Genomic DNA, 20,829 nt, shown 5'->3' on the forward strand with positions numbered 1-20,829 from the left:
CCCCCTGTGATCATTACAATGATCACAAAAACACCTTAATGAGCATAACAAAACATAATATTGTTAAAATCCATGCATAATTATCATACAAAACGGCTACATACTAAGGTAAGCGGAAAAATCACAATAGGCTTGTAATTGATAACGCGAGACCCGAAAACAATATTCCTTTGACACAGGGTTTCATCATCAACAGAGTATGGGTCGCCTGGGATCCGGTCCGAAATGGAATGCAAATCAGGGTCGGATGTGTTCAGGGCGTTGTGGCCTGATGAAATATCCGCTTGGACCATCACTGAGGTAGTGGTCGTAGCTAGACAGGCTTTCACGCATGCCACAGGAATAACCACAAAAACACACACAATGGTAATTGATAGCAAAGACAGAGAAGAGACCTTTCAACAATCAGCCACCCAGTGAACAAAGCATGTTGTATACCGCGCCAAAAGGGTCGAGGCCATGAACTTTATGAAGCTCGGTGAGACTGACTTCGGTGTCATGGGCATGGACGACTGATGTGGCATCAGAAATGTAAGAACAACATTCACCCCCCGTTATTTTCAACACAGCCCCTTGAGAGGCTAACAGGATATCGAGGGCCATTCTGTTCTGCTGTACGGCCCCGCTGATATCCGTAACGTCTAGCTGGACGGCAGATAAGGCAAGAAAAGAAAGATTTGTGTGCTTTTCTTTTTTTCTAGAATTGTGGTGGAAATTTACCACTGCACGCATCTGGATTTGTAATATTGTACCCAGGGGTGAGACAAATCAAATAAAGAATTGATTCCACAACAACTTCAGCCTTAGTCTGAGTATTATTTGAGTTAGGTGCATATGCAGCTATACGCTCTATCTCCACATACAAGATACACCTGTTCAGGAAGTGGTGCTGGGGAAATGTAGTCTGTCAAAGTGATGTTACTATCACAGCTGCTGTTTTCCAGCGCTGGGCCGTCCACTGATCCACCGAAACGCACATAATTAGTCACATTTGTTAATGGGTAAACCATGAGTGGGGGCCAATCTTTGGAACAATTTCTCTTGTGGGCTCTGACCTACAAAAAGGTACAGGTACCTGTACATGGTTGTAAAGGTACAACCATGTAAATGGGAAGTCATAGAAATGATGGATATGGTGTAAGCCCAAGGTTTCACTTGCACAGTTGCATCCAACAGTTGGGGCCTGTGATACTGGGGCACAGGCTAACCAGGCTCCGGGCGCAGTCCGGTGCGGTCTGGACCAGGGTCATCTGTATGCGATGTTTGAGACCCTTGTATGTTTAGTACTCCCAGGTATATTGTCTCTGATACTGATTTTCCCTGTAGCACAAATATGGACAGTTACCAGCGTCCCACCCACATCACATGCAGTTTTCTATTTTTTTCGGGCAGCACTATACAGGGACACAATAATCTTGATTATTGATTGTTATTCATCTTAATGACACCCTGACAGCGGTAGCACAATGAGTATGGAGATCCCAAGCACCAATGCACATTGTTCCCCTCATGCCCCCGGCATCGGCGGAACGGGTGCCAAGGCCACTCTGGATCGGCCATGATGCTTTGTGTCGTCTTCAATTTCCCCCCACGGGAGAAATAATGCAGCTGAGCAAAGTAGGGTCTTCAACTGACCCCCAAGAGGACAGTAACGCTGGTAAGCATCAAACTTAACTGTATATAAACAAATAAAACAAAGGGTAAATGTGGGGTGTCATGGATACTCCACAAAAACTAAAATTAGCTTATTTTAAGGCATAAGTACAGGTACTCCTCACTTAACGACCGAGTTCCGTTCTTACAACCAGGTCGTAAAGCGAATTGGTCAATAAGCGAGGGTCCGTGTTATTTCACAGTAAGGGGGCGTGGCCATTGTTGTGCCATTGCCATTGCTAGTGGAGAGAATTCTGACAGAATGTGGGAAGGAGACTGAGACTGAGAACGGTGATGAGATGAGATGTATACAGTGTATATACTATATATAGTGTATATAGTGTATATAGTATATAAAGGGTGATACGCGATGAGATGCTTGACGCTGAGACGCCGCGGTATTGTACGCAGCGTACAATAAAGACTGGTCAGAGAGCTGGTCGCAAGTCTGAACGGTCGTTAAACAGGTAGGTCATTAAGTGAGGAGCACCTGTACACCACCGCGGGGAGGTGTGTGTGTGGTGGGTGGGGTGGGGGGGTTTGTAAGGTTTATAAATAATTGTGGAAATATTACGAAATATATACAATCATTTGTTTTTACTCCTATAGGCGCCACAAGTCTGCATGATATCAACCTTGTTTTAAGAAAAACATGTTTTATTCACAATGTCATGGGGACTGTCTAACTGCAACGTTTCTGATTGGTGGAGCTCATTGTTACTTGAATATGTTGAATATGAGCTATACGTACAGTATATGAAAAGTAAATGCTGACATTTACATACCGTTAAATTATGTCTCTGAGTGAAATTCATACTGAGGGTATGACCAAACACATTGAAGAACATATTGGAAGTGAGATACTTCCTAGATGTATAAGTTATACATTGTGACAACTTCCATTAAATCATGTGGAAAACATTGTTATTATTTTTTTCAAAGTGTGACTCATAGGCTGCTGTTTTTTGTTTTAGGTTCTAAAAGCAGGAACACAGCAAATGAGCTCCAGGAGGAGGCTCATTAGTGTGTCACATCAACACTGTTCCCGAGTGTGGGATTAAACATTGTGTTTGTGGTTCCATGTACAGATTGTGTGTTAAGTCATTTTTCCATCAAACATGTTTACATCATGCCTCACGCTGTAATATCAATGTTTGTTTTGAAAATGCTGCTTGCACATTGCACTCATTGTACACACACACACACACACACACACACACACACACACACACACACACACACACACACACACACATACATACAGTAAACACACCGATCAGCCATAAGATTAAAACCACTGAGAGGTGAAGTGAATGACATTCATCAATCATCTCGTTCCACTAGCCCATATCAAGGGATGGGACTTACAAGGCAGGAAGGAAAGTTCCATTTCAGCAAGTTCTTGAAGTTAAGCAGGAAAAATCTGAGCGACTTTGACAAGGGCCAAATTGTGATGTCGAGACAACTGGGTCAGAGCATCTCCAAAACGACAGGTCTTGTGGGGTGTTCCCGGTATGCAGTGGTTAGAATCGACCAAAAGTGGTCCAAGGAAGGACAACCGGTGAACCAGCAACAGGGTCATAGGCTCATTGGTGCATGTGGGGAGTGAAGTCTAACCCGTCTGGTCTGATCCCACAGAAGAGTAGTAGTACAAATTGGTGAAAAAGTGAGTGCTGCTCTGGTAGAAAGGTGTCAGAACACACAGTGCATCACAGCTTGCTGTGTCTGGGGCTGTGTAACTGCAGACCGGTCAGAGTGTCCATGTTGACCCCTGTCCACCACTGAAAGCACCTACAATGGACACGTGAGCATCAGAGCTGGACCATGGAGCAATGGAAGAAGGTGGCCTGGGCTGATGAATCACATTTTCTTCTACATCATGTGGATGGCCGGGGTCATCCTTTGGAGCATCTGTGGGATGTGCTCAAACAACAAACCCGATCCATGGGGGCCCCACCTCACAACTTCCAGGACTTAAAGGATCTGCTGCTAACGTCTCGGTGCCAGATACCACAGGACACCTTCAGAGGTCTTGTGGAGTCCATGCCTCCACGAGTCAGAGCTGTTTTGGCGGCACGAGGGGGAGATACACAATGTTAGTGGTTATTAGTGGTGGTTTTAATGTTGTGGCTCATAATTGTATACAGTATTTATATATACTGTATATACTCATCGGTGTATATATTTAAATTTATATTCATTTATTTATTACAATTGAATACATCTGCTTCACTTACTTTTCATTTGTATGAAAAACAAACCTTGTCATCGTTGTATGTGTAAGCATACAGGCCAATAAAGCCTTATTCTGATTCTGATGTATAATAATCTCCTCTATTGATGATGGATTGACTTTTAAAAATATTTTAATTGATTGATTGATTGATTGATTGAATGATTGGTTGATTGATTGATTGGTTGATTGATTGATTGATTGATTGATTGATTGATTGAATAACCACAGCGAGGTTTCACTGTATGTTAAATCTTAATTGCAGCCTAAACAGGCGGATTAAAGGTTGTGAAAACAAACACCTGGTGGCCGTGCTTTGAGAGCGCTGTTAACCACTTGGGATTTCTAACTCACCCCTGGAAATATTAATTCATTTCCCATTTGGGGTTTTTACAAAACCACAGCGGATTATTACTCAGGGATTTTGAAATCACGATTCAATTAACCAGGACGTTTGTCACCTTGGGGTAACACACAGGTCCATATAATTTTCTTTGAAAATGAGGTGACACTATTCGTCCCCGGGGGGAAATTCGGGGAAGGGATTTATCCAGTTCATTATCCAAACCCATTCAACCATTAGGCAATTTAACAAAGCATCTACTGCACCTGGAGACCACAACAATAACTAGATTCATCCAAACTGGCAACCTCCCAAAGAAATTAAAATAGTGGGAAACATTTTCAAATATTTTGTCACTGCTCTGACTGGTCAGAAACAGCGAAGCCACTCGGGACTGAATCCCTCCAGGGCTTAAAGGTTAAAGGTCACTTAACATTCAGTGTCAACTTAAGGAAAATGCAACAGAGCTACACGTGAAATCTAAAATATGTACTGAATTGACCAATGATTTTAATAGATCAATAAAATAAATGCTACCAAACTGACTTGGACTTACACATGACGACTCAGTTCATCAACATAAACGTTCAAAAGCATCAAAGGTAACATCAACCACACCAAAAGCAATATTTAAATTGGTAAACCACAATATTATTTTGTAAAAAAATCCCATATTTTATGCATTCTTTTAGATGGCACTCACACCATTCCATGTATTGTGTCATGTATGTGCCCCTCCAAATGCTGATTAAAATGATGGTGGCGGGGTCCGCCACGCGCAAGAGGTGAATGGCAGCCGCGGTGAATTTGATAAAGCAATGTTGCTCATTGTGGTCCAAAAAGAATTACCTCAGATGAAAAAAATACCCCACCTCATATATATTATCGTATTTATTTTTGCAAAATAGTAGGTTTTTTAAATGTGAGGTTTGCAACATTAGAACGGTGACAATAGTTGGTAAATACCACAATATATTATAAATATGTTATTGGATAATTGTATTTATTCCATATTACCTTACAATTCTATGATCCATCCATCCATCCATCCATCCATCCATCCATCCATCCTTCCATCCTTCCATCCATCCATCCATCCATCCATAGATAGATCGATTTGATTCAGTCTATGTATTGAGGGAACAACAATTGGAGCAAGTTTTACTGGCTGTGGAATATGTTGATGCCTATTATTGTTGTTGTTATCCTTCTTTTCGTAATCTCTTGAGGAGACACTCGCACAGATCCCCAAAGCGTCCAGGTTCGCAGGTCCTCAGCGAGAAAGTTTTGGGACCTGTGTTCACCTTGTGATGAGGACATCACGAGGTGAACATAAAAACCGGGAGGAGCAGAGTGTGATGCCACAGCAACGATCGGCGCGGACCAGGTGAGACACAACTTTACTGTCGAAAAACTTTATGGCTAAAATAGTCAATTGTGATTAGAGTATACTCAGAGTAATCCATTTAAATGCAAAATAAACATTTCCCCCTGATAGTGCAAGATTTATATGACTGAAGTTTACTGTATACTGACACTGACACTGTAAGCCATTTGTATAAGCCATCTCCTTTATAGGAACGTTTTACTGCACCATGCCGGAGGGAAACCAGAGCTTTGTCACCGAATTCGTCCTTGTTGGATTTTCAGGACTGGAGTCTAGGTACCAGGGACTGGCCTCGGCCGTGTTATTCCTGGTTTACCTCTTCACCTTGATCGGGAACACCGCCATAATCTTTTTATTCACCACCGACCGGGGTCTCCACAAGCCCATGTACTACATCCTCCTAAACCTGGTGGCCTCTGACATTCTGTTCAGCACCACCACTTTACCCAAAATCATCGCAAAGTATTGGTTCCAGTCGGGAACCATCTCGTTCACCGCCTGCTTCATCCAGATGTACTTTGTGCACTACCTGGGCACGGTGAACTCCTTTGTGTTCTTCATTATGGCGTTGGATCGTTACCTGGCGATCTGCCATCCTCTCAAATACCCGATTCTGATTAAGAAATCCACCATTCACGTGCTGAGTGTCACTGCGTGGGTGGTGGCGAAGGCGGGTCCTCTGATGTTGGTGGTCCGGGCGTACCCCCTCCCCTACTGCTCCTCCAACGCCATCGTCCACTGCTACTGCGACCACGTCGGCATCACCCGGCTGGCCTGCACCGACAGGGCGCCCTACGGGATCCCCGCGCTCATCGCCGCCATGATTACCCTGTTGGTGCCGCTGGCCTTCACCGTGTTCTCCTACGGCTCCATCATCATCGCCGTGCTGAGGATCGCGAACCTTCAGGGCCGACTGAAGACCATGTCCACCTGCAGCGCACAGCTGATCGTCATCTCGCTCTACTACCTGCCGCGCTGCTTTGTCTACCTCAGCGGCAACTTGGGCCTGAAGTTCAGCACAGACATGAGAATCGTGATCATCATGCTGTACAGCCTCCTGCCGCCCATGGTCAACCCACTCATTTACTGCTTCAGAGCCAAAGACATCAGGGAAAGTTTGCTGAAACGATTTAAGTGGTGGTTTAGTCCGCAGAATGCACAGGTTAGTGCTGTTTGTGAGGGCATTTGACATTTGTACTTTTTTTAAAGTTATTTTTTGTACATGATCTCATCTGGAATGTTGTGTAGAGCTGTAGAGTCATCATGCTTTAGCCTTGTTTTATATTGTACATGTTTGGACGCAACTACTGTTTTTTTGGGCTTCGCCGCGACGCAGCTACAAGAGCAGGAACAACACCGCTCCACTCCACTCCTTCGCCCATCACAGAGTTTTCCTTATCTTGAACACGTACGAATCTGTGAGGCCAAACTGACCATATATTATTTCTGTTCCCCCAAAATAAGCTGTTCGTCTCAGGGAGCTCCTCTCAAGCACATCTCTGATCCGACCCCTGTGACAAGTAAAAACCAACGTCTGTCGGCCTCTTTATTTAAAACCATAGACTGACAAACTGCAGATTAAAGTGACCCTTTAATTTCTGTAACACTATTACATTATGTCATGATATGTATATTTATATGTGTGTCATGGATATCCCCATGGTACGCTGAATTTCTGATTATGTACTCAGGTATGAGATAAATCAATAACGTATTGAACGCACAACAACTTCTTGTCTTAGTCTCTGTTTATTTTTGATGGTTGCAGCCCCCGGAGGCACAGTGCACACAGGGAGGTGCCGTGGAGTGTCTCAGTCTGAGGTATCTACGGCACCTACTGTATATACACATCTTCCTTCCACACAGATCGGGCCAGGCCCTCTGCTTTCAAGACGGTATAGAGAGCGTCATGAGGGGGAGCCTGTCAGTATTGGAAGGAAGAGATACAACAAGTTGTTATGTTCCTGAATAATCCACAGGTTGGGCTGATGTGTGGTTCTGGAAAATCACACTTAGGAGGTTATCAGTGAGGACCCTGTAAGTTAGAGTATGGACCCGTCACTTTGACACTTTTCTTTCTGCCATAACTTAAAGTGGGAAAACTATGACGTTGGAAGTGAGAATATAACAAGGAAATAGGTATTCAAACATGAGGTATTTTATGTGGCTCATTGTTCTTAAGGCAGTAACTGTGATTATTAAGGTAATATCTATAGTTCTAAAGTAATATCTATAATATTCCACTACATTCCCCCCTTTGATCATTACAATGATCACAAAAACACTTTAATGAGCACAGCAAAACATAATATCATTAAAATCCATGCATAATTATCATACATTACGGCTACATACTAAGGTAAGCAGAAAAATCATAATAGACGCGTAATTGATATGCAACACAAAAACAATATTCCCTTAACACAGGGTTCATGACACAGGGTTTCATAATCAACAGAGTATGGGTCGCCTGGGATCCAGTCCGGAATGCAAATCAGGGTCGAATGTGTTCAGGGCGGTGGTGTGAGACTAAGCAAATAAAGAATAAATTCCACAACCACTTCGGCCTTAGTCTGAGTATTATTTGAGTTAGGTGCATATGCAGCTATACGCTCTATCTCCACATACAAGATACACCTGTTCAGGAAGTGGTGCTGGGGAAATGTAGTCTGTCAAAGTGATGTTACTATCACAGCTGCTGTTTTCCAGCGCTGGGAACGTCCACTGATCCACCGAAACGCACATAATTAGTCACATTCACTAATGGGTAAACCATGAGTGGGGGACAATCTTTGGAACAATTTCTCTTGTGGGCTCTGACCTAAAAAAAAAAGGTACAGAGCAACCATGTAAATGGGAAGTCATAGAAATGATGGATATAGTGTAAGCCCAAGGTTTTGCTTGCACAGTCGCATCCAACAGTTGGGGCCTGTGATTCTGGGGTACAAGCTAACCAGGAGTGAGCACTCTGGGTGCAGTCGGTCTGGACCAGGGTCATCTGTATGCAATGTTTGAGTCCTCCCTTGTATGTTTAGTACTCCTAGTATATTGTCTCTGATATTGATTTTTCCTGTAGCACAAATACGGACAGTTACCAGCGTACCAGCGGTTTTCTTTTTTTTCGGGCAGCACCATATGGGGACACAATAATCTTGATTCTTGATTGTTATTCATCTTTATGACACCCTGACAGCGGTAGCACAATGAGAATGGAGATCCCAAGCACCAATGCACATTGTTCCCCTCATGCCCCCGCACACAGGAGAAATAATGCAGCTTAGCGAGGTAGGGTCGTGAGTCACTAAAATATAACACCCCTCTCTTATCTGGACCTTCCCCCTCGGCAGTAAGGCTTTTGAAATCCCTTGCTGACCACACCAGGCTCTACGTAGTCGGCTGGTTCTGGAACTTTCTGGCGGTGGCTCACGTGGACAGAAATATCTCTTCCCAACACTATTACTGTGGAGGCGGTAACCAGCAGGATCTGGAACGGGCCCTACATGGAGGGAGGCCGCGCTCTATGGGTCGAGCCTCTGAGAGTAGTATGGCACTGGGGGAAGACGATCGCCATAAGTCTGTAAAAGGACGGCGGACATCAAAGCATTCTTCTCATCCACTGCAAGAGTGAAGTCTTTGTCCATGTCAGGTAGTCCTAGAATTGGAGCTGCATCAAGAGAGGCCTTTCATTGTTTAAAGCTGTCCTCTTCCTCTGAGTTCCAGAGCACTGGGTATTTTGGGGACAGGTCATGGCCGTGTGCTTTATCATGTAGAGGTTGAGCTAAATAGGAAAAAACAATAATCCATTGTCTACAATGTCCGTGCATCTGAGAAAAGACACAAGCTGTGTTTTTGTTATTGATTAAGGAATGTTTAAAGTGGCCTTGATTCTCTCTGAGCCATTTCCCTTTGCTGGCTTTATGGCCCTGTTCGGCCAGGAATTTGACACTTCATCTTGAGAACAGATAAGCAGATCATCAACACATTGGATTTGTGTACTGTTGGCAGGAAAACAAAAGTTTTAAAACTTTCTTTGAGAGCAGCACTAAAAACCACTGGGAATTCAGCGTAGCTCCCCATAGTTCCCATTAGAAATGAATGCAACCAATATTGAGATTATTTTTCTCCTGGAATCCTGAAAAGCGCGTTGGCCAAATTTAACAAATCAAACAGAAAAATATTTTGATTCACCGGGGACCTGTGAGAGTACAGTGGTTGGATTGGGTACTGTTGTGGAAATTCCAGCTACTCAGGTGGCGATCGATGCGTGGGGTGAGATCAGGTTAAACAGAAAATACAACAACTGGCACTTAGTCTAAGTTAATTGTATATAACTAGCACTAGCACTTTACAGGTCACACAGAATAGGAAAGAGCATCTCCCCCGCACCAACTTGCTCGACGGTTTATATCAACTACATCTCATGCACCATTCCTTAGAAGAGGGAACATTTTATACCTCATGTAGGAGCGGCCGTAGTCTGGTTTCCTGTCCAGACGGTCTTGTGGGGTGTGATGAGTCAGACAAGTGAAAGGCAACTTCTCCTTTGGTCACAAGGCAGTTTTAACAGTTTCAGCTGTGACCTGCAGTACAAAATGTTCTTGTTGTTAGTAAAGCAGATATGGGGTTACAATTGGGCATAAGGTTAGTTCAATATTTTTCACTTACAGTGAAGCTCTGTGGAGCTCTGTGGTGTACTGTGTCATTAACCGCACGTAAATCTTGTAAAAAACGCCAGAAACCCCCTCTGCCTATTTAACAGGCCAGATGGGTGTGTTGTATGCAGAGGTTGGACACGGTGTAACAATGCCTCTCTCTAAGAGGAACTCGAAAACTGCAGTGATTCCCTGTTCAGCATCGGGTCTGAGGTGGTACTGTGCTTTGCATTGCCTGTGAGAAGTTTTTGGATGTACCACAGGTGGTGTAATATAAATAAATCAGGAATGCCCTCTAAATAGGCATCAGCGGCTAATTGTGGCATTTGAATGATTGATTTTGGGCTTGAGCCTTTGAGGAACCAGATGAATTTGATGTTGGCCAGAAAAGAGGTGCTGATAAGGAAATTCGAACAGGCTTGATCAACCCGGACCGTTCGCTGCGATCTGGTTGAAACTTCCAATCAGTAGATTCTGAACATTTGTCTAACCATAAACCAACGCTGTGTCAGGTATTGCATGGGGCCCTGCGCACTTTCGCGCAAGGTCAGGCAAACACACAGATTAAACACAATAATCCTCTCCCAAATAGATATATTGTCGAATCAGGATCAGGATCTACATGAGATATAAAGACTCTACTGGGATATATATGTTATATCAGCACACTGGATATAATGAATAGTTTAACTTTTAATACTTACTTATATTAAAATAGCACATTTCAGAGCATGTAGTTATATACTTTCACTTGAGTAGAAATGTAAAAGTGGTACTAAACCCTTGGAAGTAGATATTGTATGTATAGAAAGTGTGATTCTGCTAGATAAATAATAATAATAATAATAATAATAATTCAAATAATAATAATAATAATAATAATAATAATAATAATTGGAATAATAATTCAAATAATAATAATTATTATTATTATGACAATGATAATAATAATATTCTCTATGTGTTTCTAGCTTCATTTCTTTTTATTGCCGTTTCTAATTTCACAGCAGCAAAACACACAATAATTCAGTTCGCAGATATATATTCAACTTTGTTGTCTTGTCTCCAGCAAAAATGTCCCCGAAGGCTTCTTTTGACGGTGATAATGACGTCAACCTCGCTGCAGGAAGGTTTATTTAGTGGCGCGCTGCTCTCGTTTGGCTGTGGATCCTGGAGATCCGGACCTCGAGCTACGACTATGTGTCTGCAGAACATCTTTAATAACAGGAGTCAAAATGAATTGTTCAGCACTGGAACAGGTGATATGGACTAACCTACGCATTGTGCTGTTTTAGGAGATGAAAGGTCACTTGCTGAAATATAGCATCAGCAAATATCTGTTAAATGTTCGGGGTTATTTTCAACACCTACACGTTATAATGATCCACACTAATATAACCACTGTGACAGAGTTCATCATCCTGGGCTTCCCTGGACTCCGCCCCATGTACTATGGGGTGGTTTCCGCCCTCCTCCTCTGCCTCTACCTGGGGATCGTTGTCGGGAATCTCTTCATTTTGGTCTTCGTCGCTCGTGAGAGGAGCCTCCACAAGCCGACCTACCTGATCTTCTGCCACCTGGCCGCCAACGACTTGCTATTCGGGACCGTGACGCTGCCCAAAATGGTGTCCCGGTACTGGTGGGACGACAGGTGGATGTCGTTCGGCGCCTGCTTCCTGCAGATGTACTTGGTGCACGCTCTGGGCGCCATTCACTCCCTGCTGCTGCTCATCATGGCTCTGGACCGCTTCATCGCCGTGTGTGTCCCGCTGCGGTACCCCGCGCTCATCACCAACAGGTCGGTGCAGGTGAGCTGCAGCCTGTCGTGGGCGGGGACGTTGGTGCGGATGCTGGGCATCCTGCTGCACGCCCTCCAGCTGCCCTACTGTGACGGCAACGTCATCGTGCAGTGCTACTGCGACCACCTCTCCATCACCAGCCTGGGCTGCGGCGACGGCGTCAAGTTCGTCAAGGACGTGGCGCTGGGCTTCGCCATGTTCAGCCTGCTGCTACCGCTGGCCTTCATCATTTCTTCCTACGGCTCCATCTTCGTGGTGGTGCTGCGGGTGCCCGACCGCCAGAGCCGCTACAAGTTGCTGTCCACGTGTGCGCCGCAGATCTTCATCACGTGCCTCTACTACTTGCCGCGCTGCTTCGTGTATCTGTCCCACGCTGTCGACTTTTCGTTCAGTTTGGATTTTCGCGTCGCGCTGATACTGGTGTACAGTCTCTTCCCCGCCGCCGTCAATCCACTTATTTACTGCTTAAAAACCAAGGACATCAAGGACACCCTGACCAAGAGGTTCAAAAAGATTAAAGTCGGAGTGAATGTGAAAGAAATGTACAAGTAGTAGCCGTAAAAATCACATTGTCAGAGCAATGTGAGAAAAATCCTGAAACCCACAAACTCATGTAAACTCACTACTGTGCGGGATTCATAAACAAAGCTTGTAAATGAAAATATGCACCTGTGTATGATCTAGAAATGTTCAGAATTCGACCGGATTTGTCTGTGTCCCAGCACACACATTTTCTTTCTTTGACCCACTATCATAGAAAGCTTGAGATTTCCTTTCGTGAGGAAAGGGAATTGACATGCACAATATTTCGGGGAAAAAAAAGTCACAACATCATCAAAATGTTTATCAAAATGAAGTGAAATATTCCTTTTTTCCAATATTTTGAATTTTACATACTTTATACATTCCCAGCACCCTTTCTACCCCTCCCTCCCTCCCTCACCCCAAGCTCATAGAGCACCCAAATTCCCAAATCCCTGTCATGGAAAAAAATAAATAAAGGAAAATATATCTTGTTGTTCCTCCAGAAGAGAGGGAGAAGATCTACTCTCCCTCCTAAAACTCTCCCACGTTTTCCCTGCTTAGTTTGTTCAAATTTACATTGTTTTCATTATGGTTCTGTTTTCTGCCCCTTTGCAACAGCGTGTGTTAAAAAGTGCTGCGATGAATAAATACAAAACTTCATTTATGAATCTCCGATGAGGCGATGCAAATATATATGATCTGATTGTTTAATTTGTCGATTTGTAGAACTAATGGGCCCGTGTTGATGTTGATTTGGGCTGGACAAGACGCTTACCTAGCTGATCAATGACGACATGGAATATTCTGATATTCTATTATTAAAATGTATTTGGGGGCAACAAAAAAAAAATCCCTTGCCGGGGACATTAAAAGTGCAATCAGTAATGTTTTATTCGAGACCTGACTTGATATCCGGACCTGACGAGATGATCTGTAGTGTACGGTAATTTTAAACTTGTTTTTAAGGGAATCAATGAATAAGTTAACATGTCTTTGGGTTAGGTATTCCACAAGTAGAAGCAGATGTGGAAGGCTCCCAGAAACAGCCCCCTTCCATCAATCAGCTAGAAAAGGAATGCAGGGGTTTGCGGTGTCAAATCAACCTCATGAAATATATATTTGCATGAAAACAAGATATAATGTTTTTACATAATATAAAGAAGATAAAACTTTTTTAGACATAATATGAACAATGCATTCAGACAATATGAATAAGCATGTCTCGACAGAGAGGCCTCGTAGAAGCCAGAGGGGTGTGGGGGTCACTTCGAGTGACCTGGAGCCTCCCTCGGAGTTAGACTCGGCTTCTAAGTAATTGTCTCCATCTGGTGGGACGTAAGCTTCAGAAAAACAGGAGTGAAAAAATACGAGGGAAAAACAATATGGAGACAAGGAGGAGTCAATACTTTGAATGGCATATAGTAGTAAGTTTCTTTCGTGTACTCTGCAGACCTCAACCAGACTGGTTATTCTTAAATAAAAGTCTACTCTGTGAATTCGACTTTCCTCAAGTGCTGCGTGTTTGTTCAAGGACCACAGTGGGGGTTTTCTCCACAACAGATCAAAGCTCTGATCCATGCCGCTGATTGAAAGGGATGGGGTCCCAGGAGCATGATTAAAAACGTCTTATTTCTGTTGAGGTGTCGAAAAACATGAGGCGTCCAGAATTTAATGACTTATGTACAACTGATCAGTTTGCTTATCTCAACCAGGCTTTAGGACTTGTGTGAGGGATACTGTATATATGAGTTTACCTTTGATAGATATGGAGCGGTCAGAATCTTGGTGTAGTTCCGTTTGCTGCCTTTAGGGGGCGTGACATTGTCCCAAGTTACTGATTGTTCCTTTACCTTTAACTTTGGTTCAAATCCTTCTCCACAAGTCATTCGTTTTGACCATTCCTTTTTCAGACATTTATTATGCGGCAGAGCCGAACTACGGCCTCTCACAGTCCATGTGGCGCTTCCAGAGGTCACGGCCATGTACTGGAGGGAGGAAGGGGTGTTATCGTTCTACGGTTGTTTTATTCAGATGTTTTTCATGCATTATTTGGGGTCGTGCCATTCCTTCATCCTGATCGGTGATGGCTCTGGAGCGGTTCTGCGCCATCTACGCCATACCCCGTCCTCATCACTAACGGCAGCAATTGGGTCATTTGCGGCCCGGCCTGGTTCTTACCGTTCACTCTGATGGTGGGAGCCGTTCGGTCGACGGGGTCATCGCTCAGTGCTACTGCGACGGCATCTCCATCACCAGCCAGGCCTGCGGGGCCGAGGTGCGGGTTGGTGGAGGAGACGTCGCCGTGCGTCGCCATGTTCTGCCTCCTGGTCCCTCTGGACTCCATCCTCTTCTCCTACGTCTCCATCTTTGTGGTGATTTCAGAGGCTGATTTCAGGGTGATTTCAGATGGCCCCGAGCGAGGGGCCATGTGCCACGTGCATGCTGCGGATCTTCATCGCCTGCCTGCTCTACCTGCCCCGGTGTTTCGTCCACGTGGGCTTCTCATCCGGCCTGGATATCCGAATTCTGCTGATACTGTTGTACAGTCTGTTTCCTGCCGCTATTAATCCAATTATGTTGTTTCAGAACTAAGGAATTCAAGGAGGCTTTCCTGAGGAGGTTGCATGAAACAAAAATTGGAAGCGAGATTATAGTTTTATACCAGCAGAGAATTACATAATAAAACTACTGTTACACATTCATATGTCAATCATTCAAGAGGACAGTTTTTGTGTAATGATAAAAATATGCCAAAACTCATAATATTCAAAACTGCATAAATTCTAATTAAGTCAAACCTGGGGCAGGAAAGATTGGGATGGTGGAATGTTTTTACTCTTGTCATTCAACTTACATAATTATTGTTTATACTGTTGTGTTTGTATTGTTCTTATGCTCAAAACTTAAATTATTAAAAAAAATGTGTCACATCACAAATATACTGTATAACCTATTTAATCTGAAACCATGCTTGTCGTGTGTCTTGTATTTTTGACTTACTTACTTACTTACTTACTTACTACTGAATGCAATGTCACATTTTGCCACTAGATGAAGCCAGAAGATAACTTTATGAAGATTTAGATTAGGCACTTGAGATAGACACTTTTTTACTAAATCACAGGCTTCGATACTTTAGTAATGACGTTATGACACACACTGACACCCCGACACAATGATCATATAATTGCTTCTAAGTCTGTTTGTACGTCAGAGTTACGCTCGACGGGAAGAGACGCAATGTCCTCAAAAACCTCAGCAAAGGTACTGAAGCGTGGTGTGTGCATACACACAATATACTCCCACTGTTCAGTGGTTTCAATGGGAGCGTTCTCACTGAACGTACGCTGGTCTTTGGCGGCCGTGACCGAAAACTGTGCACACTCAAACTCTGAGCCGGTGAACGTGCTGCCCGTTTCGCTGTCGGAGAGGAAGCCGTCGGTCGTCGCGGACGTCGGTGGAGATGGACGTCGCTGACGGCGGCAGAATCGGACCGGCTTGCGGCTGGCGTTGAGCTGTCGTACCTCCTCGGCAGAGAGACCCCGCACGGGTTCCAGGTACTGGGGACAATGGAGCTCCGTGCCCGCGCTGGGCAAAGGCAAACCTTGGGTGCTCAAAGGAAACTTGCTTCCCCCGTCTTGGCTCAACGGCGTCTGAAAATCTCTGCATTTGTTTGGTTTCTCTCTTTGCCCAATATGCTTCGGGCCGTGCTGGGTTTGTTTCGGGGAGGCGGAGGCGGACGGAAACGTGGTGCAGATGCTGTAGCTGTCTATTTCATAGTATTCCAGCTCGCTGCTCTGAGTGACTGGCTTGATATAAGAAGGATCGGTGTCACCGTAAAAACCCACAGCCGGACTTGGTTTCTTCGCCAGGATGACGTCCGGCGGTTGGAACTCCTCCCCGGCTCCGGCGCTGCTCCGTGCCCTGCCTCCATCTAGGCAGAAACCTGAGTTGTCCATTCCCCGCACCGCCTCACTTTGGTACTTACGGGGATCGTCCCTGGCGCCGCGTCGTCTCAGGAAGCAAAGCGCAGCCGCGATGACCGACACGGAGGACACGGGGAGGATCACGCCGATGAGCCACAGAAGCGATCTGCTCTGGGGCCCCGAGCAGGTGTCACGGTCGTCCCACGCGGAGGTACAGACGTCGCAGGACAGGTCCGTGGCGTTGTGCAAACAGATGCATGTCGTGTTGTGTGTTCCACGTGCACACTTACGCAAGCTTCTACACGGTCCGGAGAGGCACCCCGCCTCGACTCGGCGGTCGGCGACGCAGGGGGTGGGAAGGCAGGAGGCCGGGGCGCGGCAGCTTGGCCGGACCAGAGCCGAGCCGGGCCGGACCTCCACCATCTCGCTGTGGCCGCTGAGAGGCAGCGTGGAGCCCGCGACTTTGAGATACTCCACACACCCAGACAGCCCTGTGGGTCGAAGAGAGGGAAGGTGCTTTCATTCAGCATTACCATAAGTGTGCGACAGAGCAGTGGTTCTCAGCATCGGGTCCGGCAAAAAGATTAATAGTTCAACTTTAGAATGTGTAATGTTGTGCAACAATGACTATTTTGGTCCTTGTTTCACTGTTATATCCCTGACTATAATATAGGCAAGTATGGACATTTGGACTAAATCATATATAACAGCAAAAATGATTCAGATTTGGCTCCCAGAGACTAAATCTTATCAAGTGGGGTCTGTTGCCTAATGCGTATCAAATTGAGGCTCGATAATGTGAAAAAGGTTGAGAATCACTGCCTTATAGGAACAGATGTCATTCAAAAATTTGTATTTTTTTAGTACCAGCTGACAGTAGGAATGCCTCGGAGTATTCTGCTTAAATTTCTACATGCTTGCAAGCGTGTCCCTGAAGCATAACGAAAAAGTGTGTGAAGGTGTTTGGTTAGACTGGACTTCTGCGTGTAGCCGAGGGACGTGATGTCTTATTGTATGTACAACCCACCCGGCTCTTCAGGTTTTGAATCCAGTCGTGCAGATCCCCCAAGAACCATCTTAATCAAACCGACGGGAGAGAGATGGAGCGCTCCGTTGGCGGCGTTCACGACGGGGTTTCCATCCAAAAGGACCAGAGTGTTCTGTCGGCTGCTTGACAGAGCGACAACGTGCCACAGACCGTCGGCCACTGGGCTTTCACCAGCAAATGGCAGCAGGCGTCCAGAGCCGTCTGTGGACAAGTACTGTAGCTTTCTGTCCTTTATCTGAATCCAACAGAGAAATAACCCTTCACGCATTGCTCTTGGAAATCAGATGACACTGAGATTTAGAGGTGTACCTTTCCTGCTTACCGCGAGCATCGTATGCCCTTTTGTTCCCAGGAAAGAGAGAAGAACTCCACTACGTTCCGTCTTGAACTTGAGATGGACCTCTGTCGGATTTCTGCTGCTCTCCGTTTCTTTCGTAAACCCGTGGTGCTGCAGGTCTTCAAGCAGGAAGTCCCTCTTGAATCGCTCTTTAAACACATATTCAATGTAGGCACCGGCACTGAGTCGCAACACCAAGCCCTCTGAGATTTCTGTTTGGAGAGATAAATGTTCACCTGGGTAATATTGAGTCTCATCAAGGAAGGATAGTTGTGAATAGTAATAACAGAATAATGGCTCAGTCACCTTTGTCACAGTTGATACCGCTATACTGAGGTTGGCACTGACAAAAGTAGCCGGACCAAAGGTCCTGGCACCGGCCGCCATTCTCGCACGGGCTGCTTTGACACGGTGGAACTGGGGCCCGGGGACACCTGAAGCAAAAAAAAACACAGGGTAAGAGCATTGACAAGCAATACAGAGATTAAATATATAGAAAATAATCAAAATGGTTCTTGTACTGTTGTCATTGCGCTGAGAGATTTCAGGTTCGCAAAGCAAAAGTGCCGCCATCTTCCTGCTCCACCCATGTAGGGGAGGACTAATACTGGAGAGGAATTTGAAAGGTCCACCTCAGGTGATATATAGGGATCATTTGCCCGAATTCACACTGTTTGTCGTTATTTTCCACAAGCGGTAGGAAATTGTGTGCCAAGGACAAGTTTTCATGCCAGCCAATCAACAAACCCTTATTTCTAATGACCGGCCTGCCGGTGATGCCTACCTCTCCAGGATGTTGTACGCTGCGAGGGCCGTGGAAGGCCTCAACACTACACCGTTCACATTAATGTTACGAACACACCCGACAAAGTCATGAGTTCTAATCTGAGCAGAATGCGTCGAGATAGATTCAATGGTCCTCAGCCCTCCGAAAGTCATATTGCTGCTGCCAACGTCCAGCATCCTAGATAAGAAAAAAACAACAACAATGTGAAGAGAACAATGGTTGTTTTCTGTGCGCCAGCGGCAGCCCACAGAGAGATAAGTACTTCAAATTATGTATTTTAGTTTAAATTCAAGGCTACCTCTCTGTACCGAGGCCATCGCTTTGGGAAAAGCAAAATCCTTCAGTGTCAACATCTTTGCAATTGTCCACAAGAATAGATCCAATCTGTTAAGTGCAGAACAATATGGACTGTGAGTCTTGGGTGAGCTAATAAGGCCCTTGTATCACCCATTAAACAATATCATTAACTGACCAGATGGCGCGCTTTGTGTGTGTGTGTGTGTGTGTGTGTGTGTGTGTGTGCACGTTTATGACTCACGTTGCCGATCCTCCGGGCCGTGATGCTGTGAAAGCGTCCATCTGCCACATTCTTTTCTGTCACCAGCCTCACGGGTCCTGACCCCAGGTCGTAGGAGAGGTGAAGCCTCCCGTCCAGGATTTCCAGAGCAAAGAAGTCGCGGCTTGAGGAGCCTCCCGGGTTGAACAGCAGCAGTGAGTCCTGCTGCACGGTGGCACATTCTAGAGAGATCAGGTTACTCCTGGGATCCAGCGGAGGGAGCTCCATGAAGGAGAGCTCCTCAAAACCAAAACTGTGCTCCTCACAAAGGACTCCGCCGACGCCTTTTGTAGAGCAGAACAAAGACACCTTGTGTTTTAAAACCGGACATTCGTTGAAGTTCATTGGAGCTTCGAATCGTTGACTGTTTAATTTTTCTTGTGTTTTGTATAATATAAAAAAATAAACAGGAACACACTCACTGATTTATATACTGTGTATATATATATATATATATATATATACACACACACACACCGATCAGCCACAACATTAAAACCACTGACAGTCAAAGTGAATAACATTGACCATCTCGTTCAAATGACACCTGTCAAGGGGATGGATGTATTAGGCAAGTGAATAGTTCTTGAAGTAGATGTGTTGGAAGAAGGAAAATGGGGTAAGCGTAAGGATCTGAGTGACTTTGACAAGGGCCAAATTGTCATGGCTAGACGACTGGGTCAGAGCATCTCCAAAACAGCAGGTATTGTGGGGTGTTCCTGGTATGCAGTGGTTAGTACCTACCAAAAGTGGTCCAAGGAAGGACAACCGGTGAACTGGCGACAGGGTCATCGGCTCATTGCTCATTGATGCGCCTGGGGAGTGAATTCAAGCCCGTCTGGTCCGATCCCACAGAAGAGCTACTGTAGCACTAATTTCTGAAAAAGTTAATGCTGCTCTGATAGAAAGATGTCAGACACCTTTCTACCTTTCTACACATAGTGTATTGTAGCTTGCTGCATATGGGGCTGTGTAGCTGCAGACCGGTCAGAGTGTCCATGCTGACCCCTGTCCAAAGCTGAAAAGCACCTGCAATGGGTACGTGAGTGTAAGAACTGGACCATGGAGCAATGGAAGAAGGAGGCCTGGTCTGATGAATCACGTTTTCTTCTTCATCATGTGGATGACCGGATGAGTGTGCATCATTTACCTGGGGAAGAGACGGCACCAGGATGTACTATGGGAAGGAGGAAAGTGTGAAGCTCTGGGCAATGTTCTACTGGGAAACCTTGGGTCCAGACATTCATGTGGATGTTACTTTGACACGTACCACCTACCTAAACATTGTTACAGATCAAGAACACCCCTTCGTGTCAACGGTATTCCCTGATGGCAGTGGCCTCTTTCAGCAGGATAATGCACCCTGCCACACTGAAAACATGGTTCAGGAACATGACAAAGAGTTCAAGGTATTGCCTTGGCCTCCAAATTCCCCGGATTTCAATCTGATCGAGAATCTATGGGAGGTGCTGAAACAACAAGCCCGATCCAGCTTATTTTAAGTATTGCAGTAAATGTGAGTAACCATATAACCGTGATTAATCGGGTTCTTTTTAACTGTGAGGAGTGGAATTCTTTATCAC

General features: G+C 45.0%; 2 protein-coding genes across 2 annotated transcripts; both read left to right on the forward strand.

Annotated features, from left to right (window-relative positions):
• Nucleotides 1–5,824: 5,824 nt before the first annotated feature.
• Nucleotides 5,825–8,143, forward strand: LOC307234850 (olfactory receptor 2AT4-like; the record flags this gene model as incomplete). Its single annotated transcript, XM_080006714.1, has 3 exons — nt 5,825–6,778; nt 7,385–7,437; nt 8,044–8,143. The coding sequence occupies 3 exons, from the start codon at nt 5,825–5,827 to the stop codon at nt 8,141–8,143; spliced, it is 1,107 nt and encodes a 368-aa protein (XP_079862840.1).
• A 3,504-nt stretch (nt 8,144–11,647) lies between these two features.
• LOC307234851 (olfactory receptor 2AT4-like) lies at nt 11,648–12,619 on the forward strand (the record flags this gene model as incomplete). The annotated part of the gene is made up of 1 exon (XM_080006715.1): nt 11,648–12,619. The coding sequence occupies one exon, from the start codon at nt 11,648–11,650 to the stop codon at nt 12,617–12,619; it is 972 nt and encodes a 323-aa protein (XP_079862841.1).
• Between the last annotated feature and the right edge of the window lie 8,210 nt (nt 12,620–20,829).

This window comes from Zeus faber (assembly GCF_960531495.2).
Source record: "Zeus faber genome assembly, chromosome: 9".
NCBI lineage: Eukaryota > Metazoa > Chordata > Actinopteri > Zeiformes > Zeidae > Zeus > Zeus faber.